This window comes from Dendrobates tinctorius, unplaced genomic scaffold, assembly GCF_039654945.1.
Source record: "Dendrobates tinctorius isolate UK_male_01 unplaced genomic scaffold, ASM3965494v1 ptg000097l, whole genome shotgun sequence".
Classification (NCBI taxonomy): Eukaryota; Metazoa; Chordata; class Amphibia; order Anura; family Dendrobatidae; genus Dendrobates; species Dendrobates tinctorius.
The window spans coordinates 9940510-9965531 of NW_027361765.1; the positions used below are offsets into that span (position 1 = coordinate 9940510).

Here is a 25022-nt window from a genome sequence, read left to right on the forward strand (position 1 = left end):
TCCAGGTTCTTTTTTTTATGTGTCTATGAATTCGTAATGACCTGGAGAAGCATATTGGGAGGTAAGTTTTGGCATTTAGTGAACATGGTGGGGAAAAAAAAAAATTGTGGAATTACACTTTTTATTTTTGCAATTTCACCATACTTTGAATTTTTTTTCACATTTTCCAAAAACCAATGGTGTCGCTCAAAAATACAACTCAACCCGCAAAAAAACAAGCCCCCCACTGGGCCATGCTGACGGAAAAATAACAAAGTTACCGCTCTGGGAAGAAGGGGAGCAAAAAAGGAAGGAAACTCGTAAAAGGAGAAACTCAAGTGGTGAAGGGGTTAAGGGTTTGGACTTTCTATGAGCTAAGTGGAGCCGCTAGTGAAAATGGCAGTGCTAGCTAAAGGAGTGTGAAAGGAGATCAGCACTGGGAGACACTGCTGCAGCGAAACACCCATCACCATGGCAACAGGCACAAACAGGGCAAACACTCCCCAGTGCCCACAATGCATTTCTACTTTACCCACGTCATTACGACACTAGTTTACTTCCGGTTACGCTGCACACGTGACCAGCAGTGGCAGCTGATTCGCTTCTCAGTGAGGAAGTCAAGAAATGACCCACAACGACAGTCAATAGGCGCATGCGTCGGAAATGGGATCTACGCGAAAGCGCCAGACGCATGCGCACTACTATGTGCTGAGTGTCCCAGAGCTTCCGGTGTTGTGTTTTGTAGGAAGTGCCGGGATTTTTAGCCGTTAACTTTTCCCAGAATCGTTTGTTCGTAGGGGACCGCTGGCGGCTGAGTAGGGGCTGGTCAACGGGGGTTTGTCATGGCTTACCAGCTGTATAGGAATACCACTCTGGGCAACAGTCTGCAGGAGAGCCTGGACGAGCTGATCCAGGTGAGTCCATCAGAGCACGGAGCAGTGGTGTACGGGGAGCCACCATTATAGGTGCAGGTGTCATCCCCTCCCCCACTCTCCTGCCACCAGTATATAGGTGCAGGTGTCATCCCCTCCTCCACCCTCCTGCCACCAGTATATAGGTGCAGGTGTCATCCCCCTCCCCCACTCTCCTGCCACCATTATAGGTGCAGGTGTCATCCCCTCCCCCACTCTCCTGCCACCAGTATATAGGTGCAGGTGTCATCCCCTCCTCCACCCTCCTGCCACCAGTATATAGGTACAGATGTCATCCCCTCCTCCACCCTCCTGCCACCATTATAGGTGCAGGTGTCATCCCCTCCCCCACTCTCCTGCCACCAGTATATAGGTGCAGGTGTCATCCCCTCCTCCACCCTCCTGCCACCAGTATATAGGTGCAGGTGTCATCCCCTCCCCCACTCTCCTGCCACCATTATAGGTGCAGGTGTCATCCCCTCCCCCACTCTCCTGCCACCAGTATATAGGTGCAGGTGTCAACCCCTCCTCCACCCTCCTGCCACCAGTATATAGGTGCAGGTGTCATCCCCTCCTCCACTCTCCTGCCACCAGTATATAGGTGCAGGTGTCATCCCCTCCTCCACCCTCCTGCCACCAGTATATAGGTACAGATGTCATCCCCTCCTCCACCCTCCTGCCACCATTATAGGTGCAGGTGTCATCCCCTCCCCCACTCTCCTGCCACCAGTATATAGGTGCAGGTGTCAACCCCTCCTCCACCCTCCTGCCACCAGTCTATAGGTGCAGGTGTCATCCCCTCCCCCACTCCTGCCACCAGTCTATAGGTGCAGGTGTCATCCCCTCCCCCACTCCTGCCACCAGTCTATAGGTGCAGGTGTCATCCCCTCCTCCACTCTCCTGCCACCAGTCTATAGGTGCAGGTGTCATCCCATCCTCCACTCTCCTGCCACCAGTCTATAGGTGCAGGTGTCATCCCCTCACCCACTCTCCTGCCACCAGTCTATAGGTGCAGATGTCATCCCCTCCTCCACTCTCCTGCCACCAGTCTATAGGTGCAGGTGTCATCCCCTCCTCCACTCTCCTGCCACCAGTCTATAGGTGCAGGTGTCATCCCCTCCTCCACTCTCCTGCCACCAGTCTATAGGTGCAGGTGTCATCCCCTCCTCCACTCTCCTGCCACCAGTCTATAGGTGCAGGTGTCATCCCATCCTCCACTCTCCTGCCACCAGTCTATAGGTGCAGGTGTCATCCCCTCCCCCACTCATGCCACCAGTCTATAGGTGCAGGTGTCATCCCCTCCCCCACTCCTGCCACCAGTCTATAGGTGCAGGTGTCATCCCCTCCTCCACTCTCCTGCCACCAGTCTATAGGTGCAGGTGTCATCCCATCCTCCACTCTCCTGCCACCAGTCTATAGGTGCAGGTGTCATCCCCTCCTCCACTCTCCTGCCACCAGTCTATAGGTGCAGGTGTCATCCCCTCCACTCTCCTGCCACCAGTCTATAGGTGCAGGTGTCATCCCCTCCTCCACTCTCCTGCCACCAGTCTATAGGTGCAGGTGTCATCCCCTCCTCCACTCTCCTGCCACCAGTCTATAGGTGCAGGTATCATCCCCTCCTCCACTCTCCTGCCACCAGTCTATAGGTGCAGGTGTCACCCCCTCCCCCACTCCTGCCACCAGTCTATAGGTGCAGGTGTCATCCCCTCCCCCACTCCTGCCACCAGTATATAGGTGCAGGTGTCATCCCCTCCCCCACTCTCCTGCCACCAGTATATAGGTGCAGGTGTCATCCCCTCCCCCACTCCTGCCACCAGTCTATGGGTGCAGGTGTCATCCCCTCCTCCACTCTCCTGCCACCAGTATATAGGTGCAGGTGTCATCCCACTCCTGCCACCAGTCTATAGGTGCAAGTGTCATCCCCTCCTCCACTCTCCTGCCACCAGTATATAGGTGCAGGTGTCATCCCCTCCCCCACTCTCCTGCCACCAGTATATAGGTGCAGGTGTCATCCCCTCCCCCACTCCTGCCACCAGTCTATAGGTGCAGGTGTCATCCCCTCCTCCACTCTCCTGCCACCAGTCTATAGGTGCAGGTGTCATCCCCTCCTCCACTCTCCTGCCACCAGTCTATAGGTGCAGGTGTCATCCCCTCCTCCACTCTCCTGCCACCAGTCTATAGGTGCAGGTGTCATCCCCTCCTCCACTCTCCTGCCACCAGTCTATAGGTGCAGGTGTCATACCCTCACCCACTCTCCTGCCACCAGTCTATAGGTGCAGGTGTCATCCCCTCCCCCACTCCTGCCACCAGTATATAGGTGCAGGTGTCATCCCCTCCCCCACTCTCCTGCCACCAGTCTATAGGTGCAGGTGTCATCCCCTCCCCCACTCTCCTGCCACCAGTCTATAGGTGCAGGTGTCATCCCCTCCCCAACTCTCCTGCCACCAGTCTATAGGTGCAGATGTCATCCCCTCCTCCACTCTCCTGCCACCAGTCTATAGGTGCAGGTGTCATCCCCTCCTCCACTCTCCTGCCACCAGTCTATAGGTGCAGGTGTCATCCCCTCCTCCACTCTCCTGCCACCAGTGTATAGGTGCAGGTGTCATCCCCTCCCCCACTCCTGCCACCAGTCTATAGGTGCAGGTGTCATCCCCTCCTCCACTCTCCTGCCACCAGTCTATAGGTGCAGGTGTCATCCCATCCTCCACTCTCCTGCCACCAGTCTATAGGTGCAGGTGTCATCCCATCCTCCACTCTCCTGCCACCAGTCTATAGGTGCAGGTGTCATCCCCTCCTCCACTCTCCTGCCACCAGTCTATAGGTGCAGGTGTCATCCCCTCCTCCACTCTCCTGCCACCAGTCTATAGGTGCAGGTGTCATCCCCTCCTCCACTCTCCTGCCACCAGTCTATAGGTGCAGGTGTTATCCCCTCCTCCACTCTCCTGCCACCAGTATATAGGTGCAGGTGTCATCCCCTCCTCCACTCTCCTGCCACCAGTATATAGGTGCAGGTGTCATCCCCTCCTCCACTCTCCTGCCACCAGTCTATAGGTGCAGGTGTCATCCCCTCCCCCACTCCTGCCACCAGTCTATAGGTGCAGGTGTCATCCCCTCCCCCACTCCTGCCACCAGTCTATAGGTGCAGGTGTCATCCCCTCCCCCACTCCTGCCACCAGTCTATAGGTGCAGGTGTCATCCCCTCCCCCACTCTCCTGCCACCAGTATATAGGTGCAGGTGTCATCCCCTCCCCCACTCCTGCCACCAGTCTATAGGTGCAGGTGTCATCCCCTCCTCCACTCTCCTGCCACCAGTATATAGGTGCAGGTGTCATCCCACTCCTGCCACCAGTCTATAGGTGCAGGTGTCATCCCCTCCTCCACTCTCCTGCCACCAGTACATAGGTGCAGGTGTCATCCCCTCCCCCACTCTCCTGCCACCAGTATATAGGTGCAGGTGTCATCCCCTCCCCCACTCCTGCCACCAGTCTATAGGTGCAGGTGTCACCCCCTCCTCCACTCTCCTGCCACCAGTCTATAGGTGCAGGTGTCATCCCCTCCTCCACTCTCCTGCCACCAGTCTATAGGTGCAGGTGTCATCCCCTCCTCCACTCTCCTGCCACCAGTCTATAGGTGCAGGTGTCATCCCCTCACCCACTCTCCTGCCACCAGTCTATAGGTGCAGGTGTCATCCCCTCCCCCACTCCTGCCACCAGTCTATAGGTGCAGGTGTCATCCCCTCCCCCACTCTCCTTCCACCAGTCTATAGGTGCAGGTGTCATCCCCTCCCCCACTCTCCTGCCACCAGTCTATAGGTGCAGGTGTCATCCCCTCCCCCACTCTCCTGCCACCAGTCTATAGGTGCAGGTGTCATCCCTTCCCCCACTCTCCTGCCACCAGTATATAGGTGCAGGTGTCATCCCCTCCCTCACTCTCCTGCCACCAGTCTATAGGTGCAGGTGTCATCCCCTCCCCCACTCCTGCCACCAGTCTATAGGTGCAGGTGTCATCCCCTCCTCCACTCTCCTGCCACCAGTCTATAGGTGCAGGTGTCATCCCCTCCTCCACTCTCCTGCCACCAGTCTATAGGTGCAGGTGTCATCCCCTCCTCCACTCTCCTGCCACCAGTATATAGGTGCAGGTGTCATCCCCTCCCCCACTCCTGCCACCAGTATATAGGTGCAGGTGTCATCCCCTCCTCCACCCTCCTGCCACCATTATAGGTGCAGGTGTCATCCCCTCCCCCACTCTCCTGCCACCAGTACATAGGTGCAGGTGTCATCCCCTCCTCCACCCTCCTGCCACCAGTCTATAGGTGCAGATGTCATCCCCTCCTCCACTCTCCTGCCACCAGTCTATAGGTGCAGGTGTCATCCCCTCCTCCACTCTCCTGCCACCAGTATATAGGTGCAGGTGTCATCCCCTCCCCCACTCTCCTGCCACCAGTATATAGATGCAGGTGTCATCCCCTCCCCCACTCTCATGCCAACAGTATATAGGTGCAGGTGTCATCCCCTCCTCCACTCTCCTGCCACCAGTATATAGGTGCAGGTGTCATCCCCTCACCCACTCTCCTGCCACCAGTATATAGGTGCAGGTGTCATCCCCTCCTTCACTCTCCTGCCACCAGTATATAGGTGCAGGTGTCATCCCCTCCCCCACTCCTGCCACCAGTATATAGGTGCAGGTGTCATCCCCACTCTCCTGCCACCAGTATATAGGTGCAGGTGTCATCCTCTCCCCCACTCTCCTTCCACCAGTATATAGGTGCAGGTGTCATCCTCCCCCTCACTCTCCTGCCACCAGTATATAGGTGAATGTGTCATCCCCTCCCCCACACTCCTACCACCAGTATATAGGTGCAGGTGTCATCCCCTCCCCCACACTCCTACCACCAGTATATAGGTGCAGGTGTCATCCCCTCCCCCACTCTCCTGCCACCAGTATATAGGTGCAAGTGTCATCCTCTCCCCCACTCTCCTGCCACCAGTATATAGGTGCAGGTGTCATCCTCTCCCCCACTCTCCTGCCACCAGTATATAGGTGCAGGTGTCATCCCCTCCCCCACACTCCTGCCACCAGTATATAGGTGCAGGTGTCATCCCCTCACCCACTCCTGCCACCAGTATATAGGTGCAGGTGTCATCCCCTCACCCACTCCTGCCACCAGTATATAGGTGCAGGTGTCATCCCCTCACCCACTCCTGCCACCAGTATATAGGTGCAGGTGTCATCCCCTCACCCACTCCTGCCACCAGTATATAGGTGCAGGTGTCATCCCCTCCCCCACTCTCCTGCCACCAGTATATAGGTGCAGGTGTCATCCCCTCCCCCACTCTCCTGCCACCAGTATATAGGTGCAGGTGTCATCCCCTCCCCCACTCCTGCCACCAGTATATAGGTGCAGGTGTCATCCTCTCCCCCACACTCCTGCCACCAGTATATAGGTGCAGGTGTCATCCCCTCCCCCACACTCCTGCCACCAGTATATAGGTGCAGGTGTCATCCCCTCACCCACTCCTGCCACCAGTATATAGGTGCAGGTGTCATCCCCTCACCCACTCCTGCCACCAGTATATAGGTGCAGGTGTCATCCCCTCCCCCACTCTCCTGCCACCAGTATATAGGTGCAGGTGTCATCCCCTCACCCACTCCTGCCACCAGTATATAGGTGCAAGTGTCATCCTCTCCCCCACTCTCCTGCCACCAGTATATAGGTGCAGGTGTCATCCTCTCCCCCACTCTCCTGCCACCAGTATATAGGTGCAGGTGTCATCCCCTCCCCCACACTCCTGCCACCAGTATATAGGTGCAGGTGTCATCCCCTCACCCACTCCTGCCACCAGTATATAGGTGCAGGTGTCATCCCCTCACCCACTCCTGCCACCAGTATATAGGTGCAGGTGTCATCCCCTCCCCCACTCTCCTGCCACCAGTATATAGGTGCAGGTGTCATCCCCTCCCCCACTCTCCTGCCACCAGTATATAGGTGCAGGTGTCATCCCCTCCCCCACTCTCCTGCCACCAGTATATAGGTGCAGGTGTCATCCCCTCCCCCACTCTCCTGCCACCAGTATATAGGTGCAGGTGTCATCCCCTCCCCCACTCTCCTGCCACCAGTATATAGGTGCAGGTGTCATCCCCTCCCCCACTCTCCTGCCACCAGTATATAGATGCAGGTGTCATCCCCTCCCCCACTCTCCTGCCAACAGTATATAGGTGCAGGTGTCATCCCCTCCTCCACTCTCCTGCCACCAGTATATAGGTGCAGGTGTCATCCCCTCCTCCACTCTCCTGCCACCAGTATATAGGTGCAGGTGTCATCCCCTCACCCACTCTCCTGCCACCAGTATATAGGTGCAGGTGTCATCCCCTCCTCCACTCTCCTGCCACCAGTATATAGGTGCAGGTGTCATCCCCTCCCCCACTCCTGCCACCAGTATATAGATGCAGGTGTCATCCCCACTCCCCTGCCACCAGTATATAGGTGCAGGTGTCATCCTCTCCCCCACTCTCCTTCCACCAGTATATAGGTGCAGGTGTCATCCTCCCCCTCACTCTCCTGCCACCAGTCTATAGGTGCAGGTGTCATCCCCTCCTCCACTCTCCTGCCACCAGTATATAGGTGAATGTGTCATCCCCTCACCCACTCTCCTGCCACCAGTATATAGGTGAATGTGTCATCCCCTCCCCCACACTCCTACCACCAGTATATAGGTGCAGGTGTCATCCCCTCCCCCACTCTCCTGCCACCAGTATATAGGTGCAAGTGTCATCCTCTCCCCCACTCTCCTGCCACCAGTATATAGGTGCAAGTGTCATCCTCTCCCCCACTCTCCTGCCACCAGTATATAGGTGCAGGTGTCATCCCCTCCCCCACACTCCTGCCACCAGTATATAGGTGCAGGTGTCATCCCCTCCCCCACTCCTGCCACCAGTATATAGGTGCAGGTGTCATCCCCTCCCCCACTCCTGCCACCAGTATATAGGTGCAGGTGTCATCCCCTCCCCCACTCCTGCCACCAGTATATAGGTGCAGGTGTCACCCCCTCCCCCACTCTCCTGCCACCAATATATAGGTGCAGGTGTCATCCCCTCCTCCCCACTCTCCTGCCACCAGTATATAGGTGCAGGTGTCATCCCCTCCTCCCCACTCTCCTGCCACCAGTATATAGGTGCAGGTGTCATCCCCTCCCCCACTCCTGCCACCAGTATATAGGTGCAGGTGTCATCCCCTCCCCCACTCCTGCCACCAGTATATAGGTGCAGGTGTCATCCCCTCCCCCACTTTCCTGCCACCAGTATATAGGTGCAGGTGTCATGCCCCCCCACTCTCCTGCCACCAGTATATAGGTGCAGGTTTTATCCCCCCCACTCTCCTGCCACCAGTATATAGGTACAGGTGTCATCCCCTCCCCCACACTCCTGCCACCAGTATATAGTTGCAGGTGTCATCCCCTCACCCACTCTCCTGCCACCAGTATATAGGTGCAGGTGTCATCCCCTCCCCCACTCCTGCCACCAGTATATAGGTGCAGGTGTCATCCCCTCCCCCACTCTCCTGCCACCAATATATAGGTGCAGGTGTCATCCCTCCTACCCACTCTCCTGCCACCAATATATAGGTGCAGGTGTCATCCCCTCCTACCCACTCTCCTGCCACCAATATATAGGTGCAGGTGTCATCCCCTCCCCCACTCTCCTGCCACCAGTATATAGGTGCAGGTGTCATTCCCTCCCCCACTCTCCTGCCACCAGTATATAGGTGCAGGTGTCATCCTCTCCCCCGCTCTCTTGCCACCAGTATATAGGTGCTGGTGTCATCCCCTCTCCCACTCCCCTGCCACCAGTATAGGTGCAGGTGTCATTCCCTCTTCCACTCTCCTGCCACCAGTATAGGTGCAGGTGTCATCCCCTCCCCCACTCTCCTGCCACCAGTATAGGTGCAGTTGTCATCTCCTCCCCCACTCTCCTGCCTCCAGTATATAGATACAGGTTTCATCCCCTCCTCCACTCTCCTGCCACCAGTATATAGGTGCAGGTGTCATCCTCTCCCCCACTCGCCTGCCACCAGTATATAGGTGCAGGTGTCATCCCCTCCCCCACTCTCCTGCCACTAGTATATAGGTGCAGGTGTCATCCCGTCCCCCACTCCTGCCACCAGTATATAGGTGCAGGTGTCATCCTTTCCCCCACTCTCCTGCCACCAGTATAAAGGTGCAGGTGTCATCCTCTCCCCCACTCTCCTGCCACCAGTATATAGGTACATGTGTCATCCCCTCCCCCACTCGCATGCCACCAGTATATAGGTGCAGGTGTCATCCCCTCACCCACTCTCCTGCCACCAGTATATAGGTACAGGTGTCATCCCCTCCCTCACTCTGCTGCCACCAGTATATAGGTACAGGTGTCATCCCCTCCCCCACTCTCCTGCTACCAGTATAGGTGCAGGTGTCATCCCCTCCCCCACTCTCCTGCCACCAGTATATAGGTGCAGGTGTCATCCCCTCCCCCACTCTCCTGCCACCAGTATATAGGTGCAGGTGTCATCCCCTCCCCCACTCTCCTGCCACCATTATAGGTGCAGGTGTCATCCCCTCCTCCACTCTCCTGCCACCAGTATATAGGTGCAGGTGTCATCCCCCACCCTCTCTCCTGCCACCAGTATATAGGTGCAGGTGTCATCCCCTCCTCCACTCTCCTGCCACCAGTATATAGGTACAGGTGTCATCCCCTCACCCACTCTCCTGCCACCAGTATATAGGTGCATGTGTCATCCCCTCCCCCACTCTCCTGCCACCAGTATATAGGTGCAGGTGTCATCCCCTCCCCCACTCTCCTGCCACCAGTATATAGGTGCAGGTGTCATCCCCTCACCCACTCTCCTGCCACCAGTATATAGGTGCAGGTGTCATCCCCTCACCCACTCTCCTGCCTCCAGTATATAGGTGCAGGTGTCATCACCTCCTCCACTCTCCTGCCACCAGTATATAGGTGCAGGTGTCATCCCCTCACCCACTCTCCTGCCTCCAGTATATAGGTGCAGGTGTCATCACCTCCTCCACTCTCCTGCCACCAGTATATAGGTGCAGGTGTCATCCACTCTCCTGCCTCCAGTATATAGGTGCAGGTGTCATCACCTCCTCCACTCTCCTGCCACCAGTATATAGGTGGAGGTGTCATCCCCTCCCCCACTCTCCTGCCTCCAGTATATAGGTGCAGGTGTCATCCCCTCCCCCACTCTCCTGCCTCCAGTATATAGGTGCAGGTGTCATCCCCTCCCCCACTCTCCTGCCTCCAGTATATAGGTGCAGGTGTAATCCCCTCCCCCACTCTCCTGCCACCAGTATATAGGTGCTGGTGTCATCCCCTCCCCTACTCTCCTGCCACCAGTTTATAGGTGCTGGTGTCATCCCCTCCCCCACACTCCTGCCACCAGTATATAGGTGCTGGTGTCATCCCCTCACCCACACTCCTGCCACCAGTATATAGGTGCAGGTGTCATCCCCTCACCAACTCTCATGCCACCAGTATATAGGTGCAGGTGTCATCCCCTCCCCCACACTCCTGCCACCAGTATATAGGTGCTGGTGTCATCCCCTCACCCACACTCCTGCTACCAGTATATAGGTGCAGGTGTCATCCCCTCCCCCACTCTCCTGCCACCAGTATATAGGTGCAGGTGTCATCCCCTCCCCCACACTCCTGCCACCAGTATATAGGTGCTGGTGTCATCCCCTCACCCACACTCCTGCCACCAGTATATAGGTGCAGGTGTCATCCCCTTCTCCCCACTCTCCTGCCACCAGTATATCGGTGCAGGTAGGTGCGGGTGTCATCCAGTCCCCCACTCTCCTGCTAGTTCATTGAAAAACAATTATCCAATCCTTGAGCTTTACCCTGACAACCTGATGTTCATCTCTTACTGCGCCTGTCAGTTGTCAGATTCCTGTCCTTCCCAGTAGGTCTCCTTTGGTATTAAGGTCAGGAGTCAGATTGGTGCCATCTAGTGATGAGCGAGTGAGCTCAGATATTGTCTTATCCGAGCATGCTCTGGTGTTACCCGAGTATCTCGGGTGTCCTCGAGTAATATGTTTGAGTCCCTGCGGCTGCACGATTCGCAGCTGTCCGACAGGCACAACACGTGGGAATTCCCATTTGATAGGCGATCTCTGCATGTGTTGCAGCTGTCAGCAGCGAACCGTGCAGCCGCGGGAACTCCAGCACACCCGAGATACTCGGATAGCACAATATCAGAGCACGCTCGCTCATCACAGGTGCCGTCTCCTGTGATGACAACTTTTCCCTTCACAAAGGATGAATCTGTTCCTACTAAAGGCCCGTATCCATTAGCCAATGGTGGCCCAAAGGACTGCATACAAGGTGTCCGGCGCTCATTTATGGGCCTCTCCGCATTGGGCATCAGAAGTCTGGAGATGAATGATCGTAAATCCAGTCGCTCTGTCCCTGTACAGCATCATCACCCAATGAACAGGCTCTTTGCTCCTTTGTGGGCATCATTAGAAATCCCTGTTGCTGTTAATATAGGGCTCACCCAATTGCACCCCACCCTGCGAAACATGCCTGAATTATATTGGCTCCTAGTGTACTGCAGCCTCAGTTGGGCAGCGATTCAGCAGATGATGAAGTAATGGTATATAATCAGTAATATATGGATCTGATGTATCTCTTATGTTCCAGTCTCAGCAAATCAACCCACAGCTCGCTCTCCAAGTGCTGCTGCAGTTTGACAAGGCAATCAACTCTGCGCTGGCTCACCGGGTCCGAAACAGAGTCAATTTCCGGGTAAGAATCTCAGAGGCTGACACATCAGCTGCTGGAGGGATCGGGACCACCTTCAGGTTGAAAGGGAATTTTTGTTTCTCTTAACCCATTTACTCCCAAGGGTGGTTTGCACGTTAACTCCCTGGCCAATTTTTACAATTCTGACCACTGTCCCTTTATGAGGTAATAACTCTGGAACGCTTCCATGGATCCCGGTGATTCTGACATTGTTTTTGTCGTGACATATTGCACTTCATGTTAGTGGTAAAATTTAATTCAAATAACTTGCGTTTATTTGTGAAAAAAAACGGAAATTTGGTGAAATTTTTTTTTACAACACCATTTTATTTTTACGGACCACATCACATTTGAAGTCACTTTGAGGGGTCTATATGATAGAAAATACCCAAAAGTGACACCATTCTAAAAACTGCACCCCTCAAGGTGCTCAAAACCAGATTCAAGAAGTTTATTAACCCTTCAGGTGCTTCACAGGAATTTTTCGAATGTTTAAAAAAAAAAATGAACATTTAACTTTTTTTCACAAAATTACTTCAGGTTCAATTTTTTTATTTTACTAAGGGTAACAGGAGAAACTGGACTGCAAATGTTATTGGGCAATTTGTCCTGAGTACGCCGATACCTGATATGTGGGGGAGAACCACTGTTTGGGCGCATGGCAGAGCTCGGAAGGGAAGGAGCGCCGTTTGACTTTTTCACTGCAAAATTGGCTGGAATTCAGATCAGATGCCATGTCAAGTTTGGAGAGCTCCTGATGTGCCTAAACAGTGGAAACTCCCCACAAGTGACCCCATTTTGGAAAATAGACCCCTCCCCCCCCAAGGAACTTATCTAGATATGTGGTGAGCACTTTGAACCCACAAGGGCTTCACAGAAGTTTATAACGTATAGCCGTACAATTAAAAAAAATCATATTTTTTCCACAAAAATGATCTTTTCACCCCCAATTGTTATTTTCCCAAGAGTAACAGGACCCCAAAAGTTATTGTGCAATTTGTCCTGAGTACGCTGATACCCCATATGTGGGGGTAAACCACTATTTGGGCGCATGGCAGAGCTCGGAAAGGAAGCAGCGGCATTTGACTTTTTTGGCTGGAATTGAGATCGGACGCCATGTCGCGTTTGGAAAGCCCTGATGTACCAAAACAGTGGAAACCCCCCAATTCTAACTCCAACCCTAACCCCAACACACCCCTAGGCCTAATGGGAAAATTGAAATAAATACATTTTTTTAAATTTTATTATTTTTCCCTAACTAAGGGGGTGATAAAGGGGAGTTTGATTTACTATTTATGGCGGGTTTTTATTTTTGGCAGCTGTCGCACGCTAAAAGACGCTTTTTATTGTAAAATAGTTTTTGCATCACCACTAGAGTTGAGCGACTTTGGTCGGATCGGGTTTCGTGAAACCCGAATTAAACAAAATTTGAGTCGGATGAAACTGGTCCGACCAGGGCAAAAAAAGTCGGAGTTTCGTCCGAAACCTGACCCCAATGCAAGTCAATGGGAAATAAAAGTCGGCATTGAGTGGATGAATGTCATCCGCCCCCGAAGGTCCCCGCCGCCATTTTGGATTCGGGGACCTGCAGGGAAGGAGACCCCCGCAGCAGCGCTGCACATCGCTCTGCTGTGGGGGTCTCAGGGAAGCACGGAGGGAGCCCCCTCCCTGACGATGCTTCTCTAAACCCCCGTTACACTGCGATCGTGTTTGATCGGAGTGTGCCAGGGGTTAACGTGTCGGGGGTGGTCCGTGACCGCTCCTAACACATAGTGCCGGGTGTCAGCTGTGATAATCAGCTGACACCCGGCCGCGATCAGCTGCGCTTCCCCCGGTGAGCGCAGCTGATCGCGCAAGACGTACTATTCCGTCCTTGGGACTTAGGTCCCAGGTCACATGGACGTAATAGGACGTCTAATGTAGGAAAGGGGTTAATCCAACTGTGATTTTCAATAATTTAGCTCCACTGAACATGGACTGGTCAGTCCTAAATCTATGAGGGTACTCGGCTGAAAAAAATCTGCTCATCTAGTAGTCAAATCCGCATCAAGGGACTTACTCTTTGGGCTTTCATTTTATCACCACTTACAAGGTATTCCTGTGCTGTCTGTGAATGATAACTCTTGGGCACATTCTTAAGCTTGTAAGTGTACATACCTAGTCCTAGATCTGAAGATGTGGTGCAGCACTCGGCAAGGGCCATGAAGCTGTGGTGGCCCACTCCGTACATTACCTGATCTGTTTTGGCAGTGGACAGATTAAGCAATGAGGCTGTACATATTGCACCCCCACTGATTTTGTTTGGATATCCTATGATCATCAGTATTAGTCATTATTAATTATATAAAACTGATAAACCCTCTAGGTCAGTGGTGACAAACCTTTGGTATGTTGATGGCCACATTCAGGTCTGAGGTAGGGTTACGAGCCACATCCAGAGCCCTCCCTTCCCGCTGAGTGGTGCATCCAGTTCCCGCCGCTTCCACAGTAGTGATGCCAAGAGCCCCCATTATCAGTATAATGACTGCCAAAACTTCCTCACAGAAATAACATTTCGAAAGTGTACTTTCATCCAGGGGATTCCACCTTGCCCCCATTGTGTATTCTTGCATCAAGCACTCCCACCAAGCTATCATAGCCAGCTTCAAGCACCCCATCTTTTGGGCAGCATCATCCTCTCTCCATGTTAACATTTACTTAAATGGAACCTATCACCAGAATAAAACACTAATAACCTGCAGATTTGGGGTTAGTCTGCAGGTTAATAGTTACGAACTGCGGGAGAAAATGAACTTTATTCTCCACAGCGTTCTGGTTTGTCAAGAGGGCGGCACTGTTTCGAGTTCAGTCACTGCTTTGAGAATTCATAAGAGCTGTAACCCCTCCCCTGGCCTTGACTGCCACTTGTTCTGCATTGGGGCCGGCTTTCAGTCAGGGCCAGGGGTGCTATTACAGTGGCTCCCCTGAATTCTCAAAGCGGTGACTGAACTGGTGCTGCCCCGTGACTGAAACTGTAATGCTGTAGTGGAGCGAATAAAGTTAATTTTCTCCCCACAGTGTTCGGGTAAGTGTGGACACTGGGCAGATTAGTAACGCTATTAACCTGCAGATTAAGCCCATATTTGCAGGTTAATAGCGTTTTTTTCAGATGACGGGTTCCCTTTAATGTATCTCTCCAACCCAATATCAGTATATTCACATCCATATCTGAAAAGAGACTGGGAAGAAGCAAAGCGCAATAGGATCTTATCTGATGACAAAGGCATGGCAGGAAAAGGGGAGATACTCACCTTGCTAAAGGGCATGTCACACTAAGAGATATCGCTATAACTAGTGACGTTATAGCGATATTGCTAGCGGTATCTCTGTCTGATACTTACCTACGACCCGCTCCCCCGCTGGTAATCGCTGATCGCGCGAGAACGTTCAGGACTGTTTCTCGTCGTCAGCTTCCTGCGGCGCTTCCTGCTGTGAAGACGAGCGACGCGTGGAGGCGGGCGGGAGGACGCAGGATCGCCGCGTCTGACAGGTAAGTAGCGATCCCCGTCCCCAGCGATGTCGCTGGTGAGACCTGCCTGTGTGGCAGCTCACTAGCGACCACTTAGCGATGCACCAGCGATCCTGACCGCGTCATATCGCTGGTCGGGATCGCTGGTACATCGCTAAGTGTGACAGCACCTTTAGTTGCTGAATGGCAACACATAACAGGCATATAACAGCTGATGCACAGATACCGGTCGAGAAGACGACCACAGATACAGAGGAGAAGAACGGTGGTATCGCTTATATGCTGCTGAAATGGAATAATCCTTAAAATTAAAACATTTATTTGAACAAGTTTAAAAGTCAACGCGTTTCGAGGTCACGCAGGACATCTTCACCAGGACAAACCTGGTGAGACTGTATGGTATAGCTGTCTTTTACGCTGTGTTTCTTTAAAAAAAAAAAACGGGCACATGGCGTGTCAAAGTTCCACCCAATGCAAACTGGAGTAGCGAGCACTTGCGCTCAACACTAATGATGACATATTCAGTATGACAACCAAATGTGGCCACACGTGTAAGAAAGTGGGTAACAAACTGTGGGGTCTACTTTTTGGTGTTACCTCAAAAGTGAGAAATTTGGGGCTAAAGTAAGATTTTAGAGGTAAAATTTAGTTTTGTTTTTTTTCCATTTCATTTTGCATTAATTACTGTGTAGCAACTGAATGGTTAAACATTTTTTCCCAAAAAACAGTTTACTCTTTCGCCTCATTGGGGAACACAGAACCGTGGGTGTATGCTGCTGTCCACTAGGAGGCGACACTATGCATAATCTGAAAAAGATTAACTTTGGCTCCTCCTCTGCAGTATATACCCCTGGACGGCGTCAGCCTTCTCCAGTTTTTGCTTAGTGTCGCAAGGAGGCACACCTAAGATTTTTTACTCCGTTTTTTCCTTGATTTTTTTCAACGGATTACAGATGAAGAAAAGCGGGTCTCCAGTGAGACTCCTGGCATGGCTCCCTCCTCGGTCCCCTATTGAGGGGTACCCGGTTGATGTCGAGATGGCTATTCCCCATGTCGCTCCTTCCCCAGTCCCTAGGGTACTGGTTCGAAGTCGAGACCCCCCCTCCTTCCCCAGTTCCCTTGAGCTCTGGGTTGAGGTCGAGGATAGGATGAGGCCCCCTGACAGTGACAGCAGCACCCTCCCTAATCCTCCTCTGGGGGCATTAGTTTGAGACACCGCAGGTAGGGCCTGTACCAGACACCATTCGGCCACTTACAAGTCCAGGGACCCCAGCCCAGCTGCGGGCTCCTGTTGGGACCGGGGGAGGTGCAGGCAGGCATGGCACTTGTCAGAGACAGCACCAGCTGCATAGCGCCTCAAAGGGACCCGCCACAGTGCCCAGTTTGCGCTCACGACCCCACCGCTAGCCTGCCGTTCAATCCGGGGGGGTCTGATTTGAATCCGACCCCCCCCCCCCCCCGGACAACCGCGCTGTCCTGGAGCCCTTCTGGGCATGAGGTATCAAATTTAGGCCGCGGCTTCGGCCTAGCCGAAGTCGCCGCCTTATTACCGCCCCCCGGATGACGAAAATGACACTCTGCAGTGTCATAGAAGGGGCGGTTCGAGGCAGGAAGGGCGCGCTTTTACATAGCTCAGCGCGCCCTTTTCAGCTCTCCGCCCCCTTCCCCCACCACCTCAGAATCCCGGTGGCCATCTTGCTGCAGCAGGAAACAAAGCTGACAGCCATACAGCAGTCTCCGAGGGGCACAGGACTGTGATTTGTCGGCGCTGGACTTAGGGGCACACTGGTGGGGTAAGATCACAGCTGGGTTCTCTTTGCTCAGCTGTGCATTCATATTACCTATAAGTTCTCCCCTCTGCATAGCCACCCCTGTAGGACCCCTGCTAGCCAGCCTCTGTGCATTATGCCGGGCTCAAGGAAGAGAACCAGGCAAGACTGCTTTTATGCATTCTGCACAGCCTGCAAGACCACCCTCCCCAGTGGCAGCACGTACCCTCACTGCCGGGACTGTGTCCAAAACACTGGGTCAGAACCCCAAGAAGTACCTACCAACACTTCTGCGTCGTCTTCCATACCGGAATGGGCTACTCAGATGTCGCAGTCTATGACACAGTCCATACATAGCTTGACCTCTACACTACTGCAGGCTTTGCAGGGTCATGTCTCGGCTATGAACGTTACCCAGCAAAGGAACAGCCCGTCTCAGGGACATGCCACTTCCGACAGTCTCAGACGTAAGCGGACCCACAGGTCGCATTCATCTGCGTCCCCCTCCAGGGAGAGAGACAGTGGCTCCAGGTCACCTAGTCCGTCCCCTGACAGAGAGAGACAATGCGGATCTCCGCAACGATTCCCTACCACAGACTCGGAAGACATATGTGACTCTAACTCCGACAACGAAGCAGAGAATTCTCTGGTCCCTTGTCGCCCTAGCAATACAGCGCTAGTTGAGGATATAATCTCCTCCATCCGTCGGGTGCTGGACATTTCTGATCCAACCCCGGAAGCCCCAGAACACAAGATTTGCTTCTAGGCTGTTCTGAAACCACCTAAGGTCTTCCCTAATCACCCGGAATTTCAGAAAATACTTACTAAACTTTTTTCGCAGCCTGAGAAAAAATTTGCCAATCGCAAATACTTGGAAGCAAGGTACCCCTTCCCACAGAAGGACACTAAGGAGTGGACAGATCCACCCAAAGTGGACCCCCCCAGTCTCTAGGCTAGCAGCACAGACTCTTTTTTTCACTGCCAGACAGCTCAACCCTCAAGGACGCAGCAGACAGGCAGGTAGAACGAATGGCTCATTCAATCTTTGAAGCGGCAGGGGCCTCTATGGCTCCCGCGTTTGCTTCAGTCTGGGCAGCCAAGGCCATTCTGGCTTGGGCTCAAAAATTGCAAGAGGGCCTCCAAGCTTCAAATCCTCAGCTGTCGGACCAGGCGGTTCAAATAGCAGTAGTAGCAGATTACATGATCCATGCAGCTCTGGATTCTGCAAGAGACGTAGCGGGAATAGCATCAAGCGCCATCATGATCCGGCGTATTCTCTGGCTGAGGGTATGGAAAGCGGATGCGGCCTCGAAAAAGTCCCTCACAAATCTCCCGTACTTCAGTGGGCGTCTTTTCGGTGAAAAATTGGATACAATGATATCCAACGCCACAGGGGGTTAGAGTACCTCTCTCCCTCAACTAAAACCAAAACGCACGTTTAAAAGACGTAACCAATCCCGTTTCCGATCCCTTCGGAATTCTTCAGGCTAGTCCGTCTCGCGCCCCGCACAAAAATCGTATCCGCTCCCCCCGCAGAGACAACACACTAGATGCAGTGGGGGAGGGAGGACAGTGCATGTATGAGGTGATTGGGAGATAATTTCCTGTCGGATATGGTCAATTTTTTTCTTTGAAGTAATTGGCCAGATCGTCAGCTCGAAGCTCTGTGGTTGGGGCCCGCACTCTTGGGTTGAGCAGGGAATGAAAAGTGTCAAAGAGACGTTTAGGGTTATTGGACAGTGAGGTGATGAGGGTGTTGAAATAGGTTTGTTTGGAGAGATGAAGGGCAGTGTTATATGTTCTAAGCATAAACTTATAATGGATGAAATTGCGTAGATTGGATTTTCTCAGGAGCACCGCTGCAGGAAACATGTTTGCAGGGTTGTCGCCGTCTGCGTTGTGGTGTTCTATTTATAGGGGGTGCAAATTCATCCAGGGCACTTTGAAGTGTTTCATTGTAATGCTTCAATGCAGAATCAGGACATGAGATGGAGGAGATAGGGGCCAATGAAGACTGCAAATTCTTCATAAGTTTCTGAGTGTTAATGGCCTGTATGTTTCTATAAATATGGACAGTGGGGGTGACCTGAGCAGCCTGGCAGTTCTTGATAGAGAATGAAAGAAGGTTGTGGTCAGAGAGTGGGAGAGGGGAGTTTGCAAAATCATCCGTTGAAGTGTTCCAGAGTTTTTACCTCATAAAGTGACACTGGTCAGATTTAAAAAATTTGGACTGGTCAGGAAGGTGAAAATTAGCTCAGACTCTAATGGGTTATCTGGGACTATTTAATTTTCCTTTGTTATAAGCCTAAGAACTTGCAGCTAGTTGGAATCTACCTGCCTGTTGTGCCCAGTGCCAATCTCAGCTCCCTCAGTTCTGTCACAGACCACTCCTGCGGCATCCAGTGATGTCACGTTGACAGAGCAGATGCTTTTTCTCTTCTGTTGATGGGGTGTCACTGCTGACATTGTGCTGATTGACAGGCTGCTACCCGCTGCACCACTGCGGGGATCCGGCTGTCAAATCAGCATGACGTCTGCTCTACTGATGCCATGCAGCAGAATAGCTGTCCGGAGCAGCCTGTGAATCGTACTGCTCCAGCATCAGGTAGAACTGGCAGGTAATTCGTAACCACCTTCCTGTCAGAAAAAATAAAATAGTCCCAGATAACCCATCCAGTGGTTTTCAGAGCAATGAGTATTTCCCAGGTACTGTCAGTACTCTGCCACCGTTTACACTTCGGCATGCCTACATGTTTATATTGCATTTCCTTTACATGATTGATATTAAAGGGAATCTGTCACCCCATTTTTTGACTATCTGCTGCCGACATCGCCATCAGGGGCTTATCTACAGCATTCTGTAATGCTGTAGATAAGCCCCCGATATAACATGAAAGATAAGAAAAATTAGTTATATTATACTCACCCAGGGGCGGACCGGGTTTGGTCCGATGGGTGTAGTGGTCCGGTCCCGCGCCTCCCATCTTCTAACTTTGACGTCCTCTTCTTTGCTTCTGTTGTGGCGCCTGCGCAGGCGCACTCTGCTCTGCCCTGTTGAGGTGAGAGCAGAGTACTGCAGTGCGCAGGCGCCGGACAAATTCAGAGAGGTCCGGTGCCTGCACACTGCAGTATTTTACTCTGCCCTCAACAGGACAGGTAAAGTACGCCTGCGCCAGAGCCACGACTGGAAGCAAAGAAGAGGACGTCATCGTTAGAAGATGGGAGGCGCCGGACCGCGACACCCATCGGACCAAGGCCAGACTGCCCCTGGGTGAGTAAAATATAACTCTTTTTTCTTATCTTTCAGGTTACATCGGGGCTTATCTACAGCATTACAGAATGCTGTAGATAAGCCCCTGATGGCGGTGCTGGCAGCTGATAGTCAAAAAATGGGGTGACAGATTCCCTTTAATGGTAGCATAACATAATGACCATAGAAATCTATGACTGTGTAATTCATGACAGGCCTGCTGTGTGAACATGGCTCTCCATCTTGGCTCTGAGAATCACAGAGCTTATGCCAAGCTAAGAGCCAGAAATCAGTACCTCGTGTTCATCCTTCCTACCAGCTGCCATCACTGGGAAAAGCCATATCTGGCTACGCTTTGTCCCATTGACATACATATTGCTGGCCATGTATACGATGCATGGCTGGCTCCTGGACTCTGGCTCATGAAGGGGAAATCTGACTCGATCCAGTATATGCACCCGAGCATATTTCCTCTTTTATCATATATAAAAAGTGGATTTTAGATGCGCTGCCAATTCCAAGATCTGGATGTTGTTTGAATTAGCGCATTTGAAATCCACTTTTCCTGTTTGTACATCATGAATTTGATCATCTGTGGATGTTGCATCAGCGGTCAGTCACACATCACCCTACTGTCACCCTTCTATACTTGGATTAGACCCTACTGCACTTTGTGCATGTTGTACAGTTTTTCCTCCTTTACACACTATACTAATGCTATCTAATCTGCCATACTTGTGTTTCCATTCAGGGATCCTTAAATACCTACAGGTTCTGTGATAACGTGTGGACGTTCGTTCTAAATGATGTGGAGTTCAGAGAAGTGACGGATCTTGTGAAAGTGGACAAAGTAAAGATTGTAGCCTGTGATGGAAAAAGTAAGATCCTGCTGGAAACCTTCGCTATGACGGCTCAGCCCCGAATTTCCTTGTTTATTGCACATTTCTCTTGCTCTTCATGTGACCACTGCTTTATGATCTTTTTCTCCTTAGTGGTTAAAGGAGTTTTCCAGAATTAGAAAACACGGCTGCTTTCTTTCAGACTGACTACTGGTTGTGTATGGTATAGCAGCTCAGCTTCATTCACTGTATTGGGGCTAAGACGCAATATCAAACACCACCCATGCTCAGGGGTGGCGCTGTTTCTGAAAGAAAGCAGACACTTTTTTTTGCTAATCGTTGTAAGTTGTTTGTAATTTATAACAATTCTGTATGGCCATACAATAGACTCTCCAGACTTCATGCTTCCTGCTGAAGTTGTGGGCCCTCAGCTATACAGTGGGGGAAATAAGTATTTGACCCCTTGCTGATTTTGTAAGTTTGCCCACTGACAAAGACATGAACAAGCTATAATTTTAAGGGTAGGTAAATTTTAACATTGAGAGAATATCAAAAATAAAATCCAGAAAATCACATTGTATAAATTTCAAAAAACTTTGTATTCATTAGACTTCTGACTGAGCACTCCGCCTCAGGCGTTTTTAATCACAGCAGGGCCACTACCCCTCCGCAGAGATATAGATTTCAGTCTAAAAGAGGATTCACATTAGGTTCCCATACAGATGACGACTTAGGTCCAGGAAGACGAGAATCGCCTTAACGTGGCTTCCAGGTACACATGAATTGGCCAATGTATGTGCAAAGCATTCTCAATTTTTCATCTTTCTAATGCAGTAATGCAATTAAATTTTCATATTTGCATTCTATGGCGCTAAAAAGTGCTGCCTTGTTTGATTGTATAAATTATATACATTTATTTGCATTTTGCAGTGAGAAACTCTAGCAAACAAGACTTAATACTTGGTGGCAAAACCCTTGTTGGCAAGCATGGCAGTCAGACGTTTTTTGTAGTTGATGATGAGGTTTGCCCACATGTCAGGAGGAATTTTGGTCCACTCCTCTTTGCAGATCATCGCTAAATTATTACAGTTTTGAGGCTGTCGCTTGGCAACTCGGAGCTTCAATTCCCTCCAAGTTTTCTATGGAATTAAGGTCTGGAGACTGGCTAGGCTACTCCTTGACCTTAATGTGCGTCTTTTTGAGCCACTTTTATTGCCTTGGCTGTATGTTTTAGGTCATCGTCTTGCTGGAAGATCCAGCCACGACCCATTTTTAATATCCTGGTGGAGGGAAGGAGTTTGTCGCTCAGGATTTTACAGTACATGACTCCATCCATTCTCCCATTGATGCGGTGAAGTAGTCCTGTGCCCTTAGCAGAGAAACGCCCCCAAAACATAACGTTTCCACCTCCATGCTTGACAGTGGGAACGGTGTTCTTTGGGTCATAGGCAGCATTTCTCTTTCTCCAAACACAGTGAGTTGAGTTATTGCCAAAGACCTCAATTTTTGTCTCATCTGACCACAGCACCTTCACCCAATCTCTCCCAGAATCATCCAGGAGTTCATTAGCAAACTTCAGACTGGCCTGCACATGTGCCTTCTTGAGCAGGGGGACCTTGCGAGCACTGCAGGATTTTAAACCTTTACGGCATAATGTGTTACCAATGCTTTTCTTGGTGACTGTGGTCCCAGCTGCCTTGAGATTGTTAACAAGTTCCCCCAGGGTTTTTTTTTATTCTGGTCTCTCACCTTCCTCATGATCAAGGACACGCCACGATGTGAGATTTCGTATGGTGCCCCAGATCAATGTTGATTGACAGTCCTTTTGTATTTCTTACATTTTCTTAATATTGCACCAACAGTTGTCTCCTTCTCACCCAGTGATTATTCCAGCTTTGTGCAGGACTGTAATCTTGTCCCTGACATCCTTATAAAGCTCTTTTGTCTTGCCCATGTTGCAGAGGTTAGTCTGATTGAGTCTGTGGACAGGAGTCTTTTATAAAGGTGACTGTAAGACAGCTGTCTTTAATGCAGGTAAAGAGTTGATTAGGAGTGTCTAACTGGTCTGTAAGAGCCAGAACTCTTAATGGTTGGTAGGGGATCAAATACTTATTTCTCACTGCAAATTGCTAATTTATATAATTTATACAATGTGATTTTCTGGATTTTATTTTTGATATTCCAACTCTCAATGTTAAAATTATCCTACCCTTAAAATTATAGATTGTTCATGTCTTTGTCAGTGGGCAAACTTACAAAATCAGCAAGGGGTCAAATACTTATTTTCCCCACTGTATATGTAGCAGAGGTTGTTCCAAGTCAGCAAATGATCACCTTTATACAGGATAGATGGTAACATGCTCAATGCTGGAGATTTCCATCCCTGGGAACCTCACCGATTTCCACCCCCCATAACAGGGATCCATGCATTCTTTGGCATTGCTAGATAGAATTGAGCGCTGTCCTTGATAACTCACAAAGGCCGCTGTGTTACATGCGTGGTCAGATTTACCGTTATTTGGTACTGCCGAGGAACAAAAGGGGGGCTCACAAATCAGGAATACAGTACCGGTAAATGAATTGAGGGCACTACTATTCTCAGGATTTCTTTTACTATTGGTCCAAAACATGATTACAATTCCTGGAGTGTTTCTTTGACAGATTGAGCTGCAGTGTAAAGCATAGTGCACGAATAGAGCAGCAACCCTAACCACTAATCAATCATGAGGCGATGTCAGATTAACAAAGGCCGCCATTGGGTAATGATCCCTAAGTCCTCACTGACTCTAGTTGTGACCTAATGGTTCAAAGCTAATAACATTTGGTGAATAAAGTACAAAGTGTAAGAAAAAGCTTTTGTCCTGAACTCCGTGGTCCTCATTTGTGACATGACCGCACTGTGTGTGACCCATATGAAAGAGCCTAATCTGATCGCTGACATTTCTCTCCCCTGTAGATACCGGCTCGAACACAGCAGAGTGAGCGGCACAGGACGACTCTCCGGTTTCCGTGGATTTGCGGCCTTCCTAAGAAGCCATTGACAAGACTGTTTATTTATGACAATGATCACGCCCAGGAGCTGTCACATTCACACAGGAGCGCAGAGATTTTGGTAGTCTCACCTTCTAGTACTCAGAAGTTGCTATACAAACTTTTTTTTAATACAGATGTGAAGTTGCCTTTTTGTTTTCATTTTTGGAACTATGTCTAATAAACTTTTATTTAATAAATGTGTATGAAAAAGGCAACTAGAATGAATGTGTTTACATAGCTCAAGAAATCCTAAAACTGGCTTTAGTTAGGTAATAGGTACAGGAACACTGTATAAAGCAGCTGTACGGCACCGGCAGTTCCCAGAGGACTCCCACTGTCGCTGCCCACTCATCAGCAGCAGGACCACCCCTGCAATCTACAGCCAGGACCTGGCATCCAGAGAGTGTCACAGGGGGCTTCCTCTGTCAGCCTATAAGACCACAACTATTAAAGGGTATCTGTCAGCAGATTTCAGCCATGCCTTTCTTTTCAAGCTCCATGGCTTTGTTTTCATGCAATGATTGTTTAGCACCAGGAGTGTATCACTGCTGGAGTTAGTCTGACACGCCCCCTCCTGTGATAGGCAGCTCACTGTGTATATACAGAGCCTGGTGAGAGCGGGGTTAGCTTACCCAGCTCTGCTTCATGTTAAATCTAAAAACTCTGTCACGACTGTTGCTAGCAGTAAACTAAATGATACATCATTGGCTTCAGCGTCTCTTTACCTACAACATGCTGTCAGATGAGGTCGCAAACAACTGCTGACAGATTCCCTTTAAAGGGGTCATCCCATTTCAGATATTGGCCCATAGATTCAGTGGTACATAAAATAACAAATTGAGCTTTTACTTGCCCAGTGTCCATCACTGCCCCTTCACCATTGCTTTGGGCTTTGTTGATCAGCTGCAGTGGTGATGTCACATCTGCCCAGTC

General features: G+C 51.0%; 1 protein-coding gene across 1 annotated transcript; it reads left to right on the top strand.

Annotated features, from left to right (window-relative positions):
• Positions 1-551: 551 nt before the first annotated feature.
• Positions 552-24304, top strand: GTF2A2 (general transcription factor IIA subunit 2). The gene is made up of 4 exons (XM_073586896.1): positions 552-893; positions 11589-11693; positions 20969-21095; positions 24013-24304. The coding sequence occupies exons 1-4, from the start codon at positions 822-824 to the stop codon at positions 24036-24038; spliced, it is 330 nt and encodes a 109-aa protein (XP_073442997.1). The 5' UTR covers positions 552-821; the 3' UTR covers positions 24039-24304.
• Positions 24305-25022: the final 718 nt, after the last annotated feature.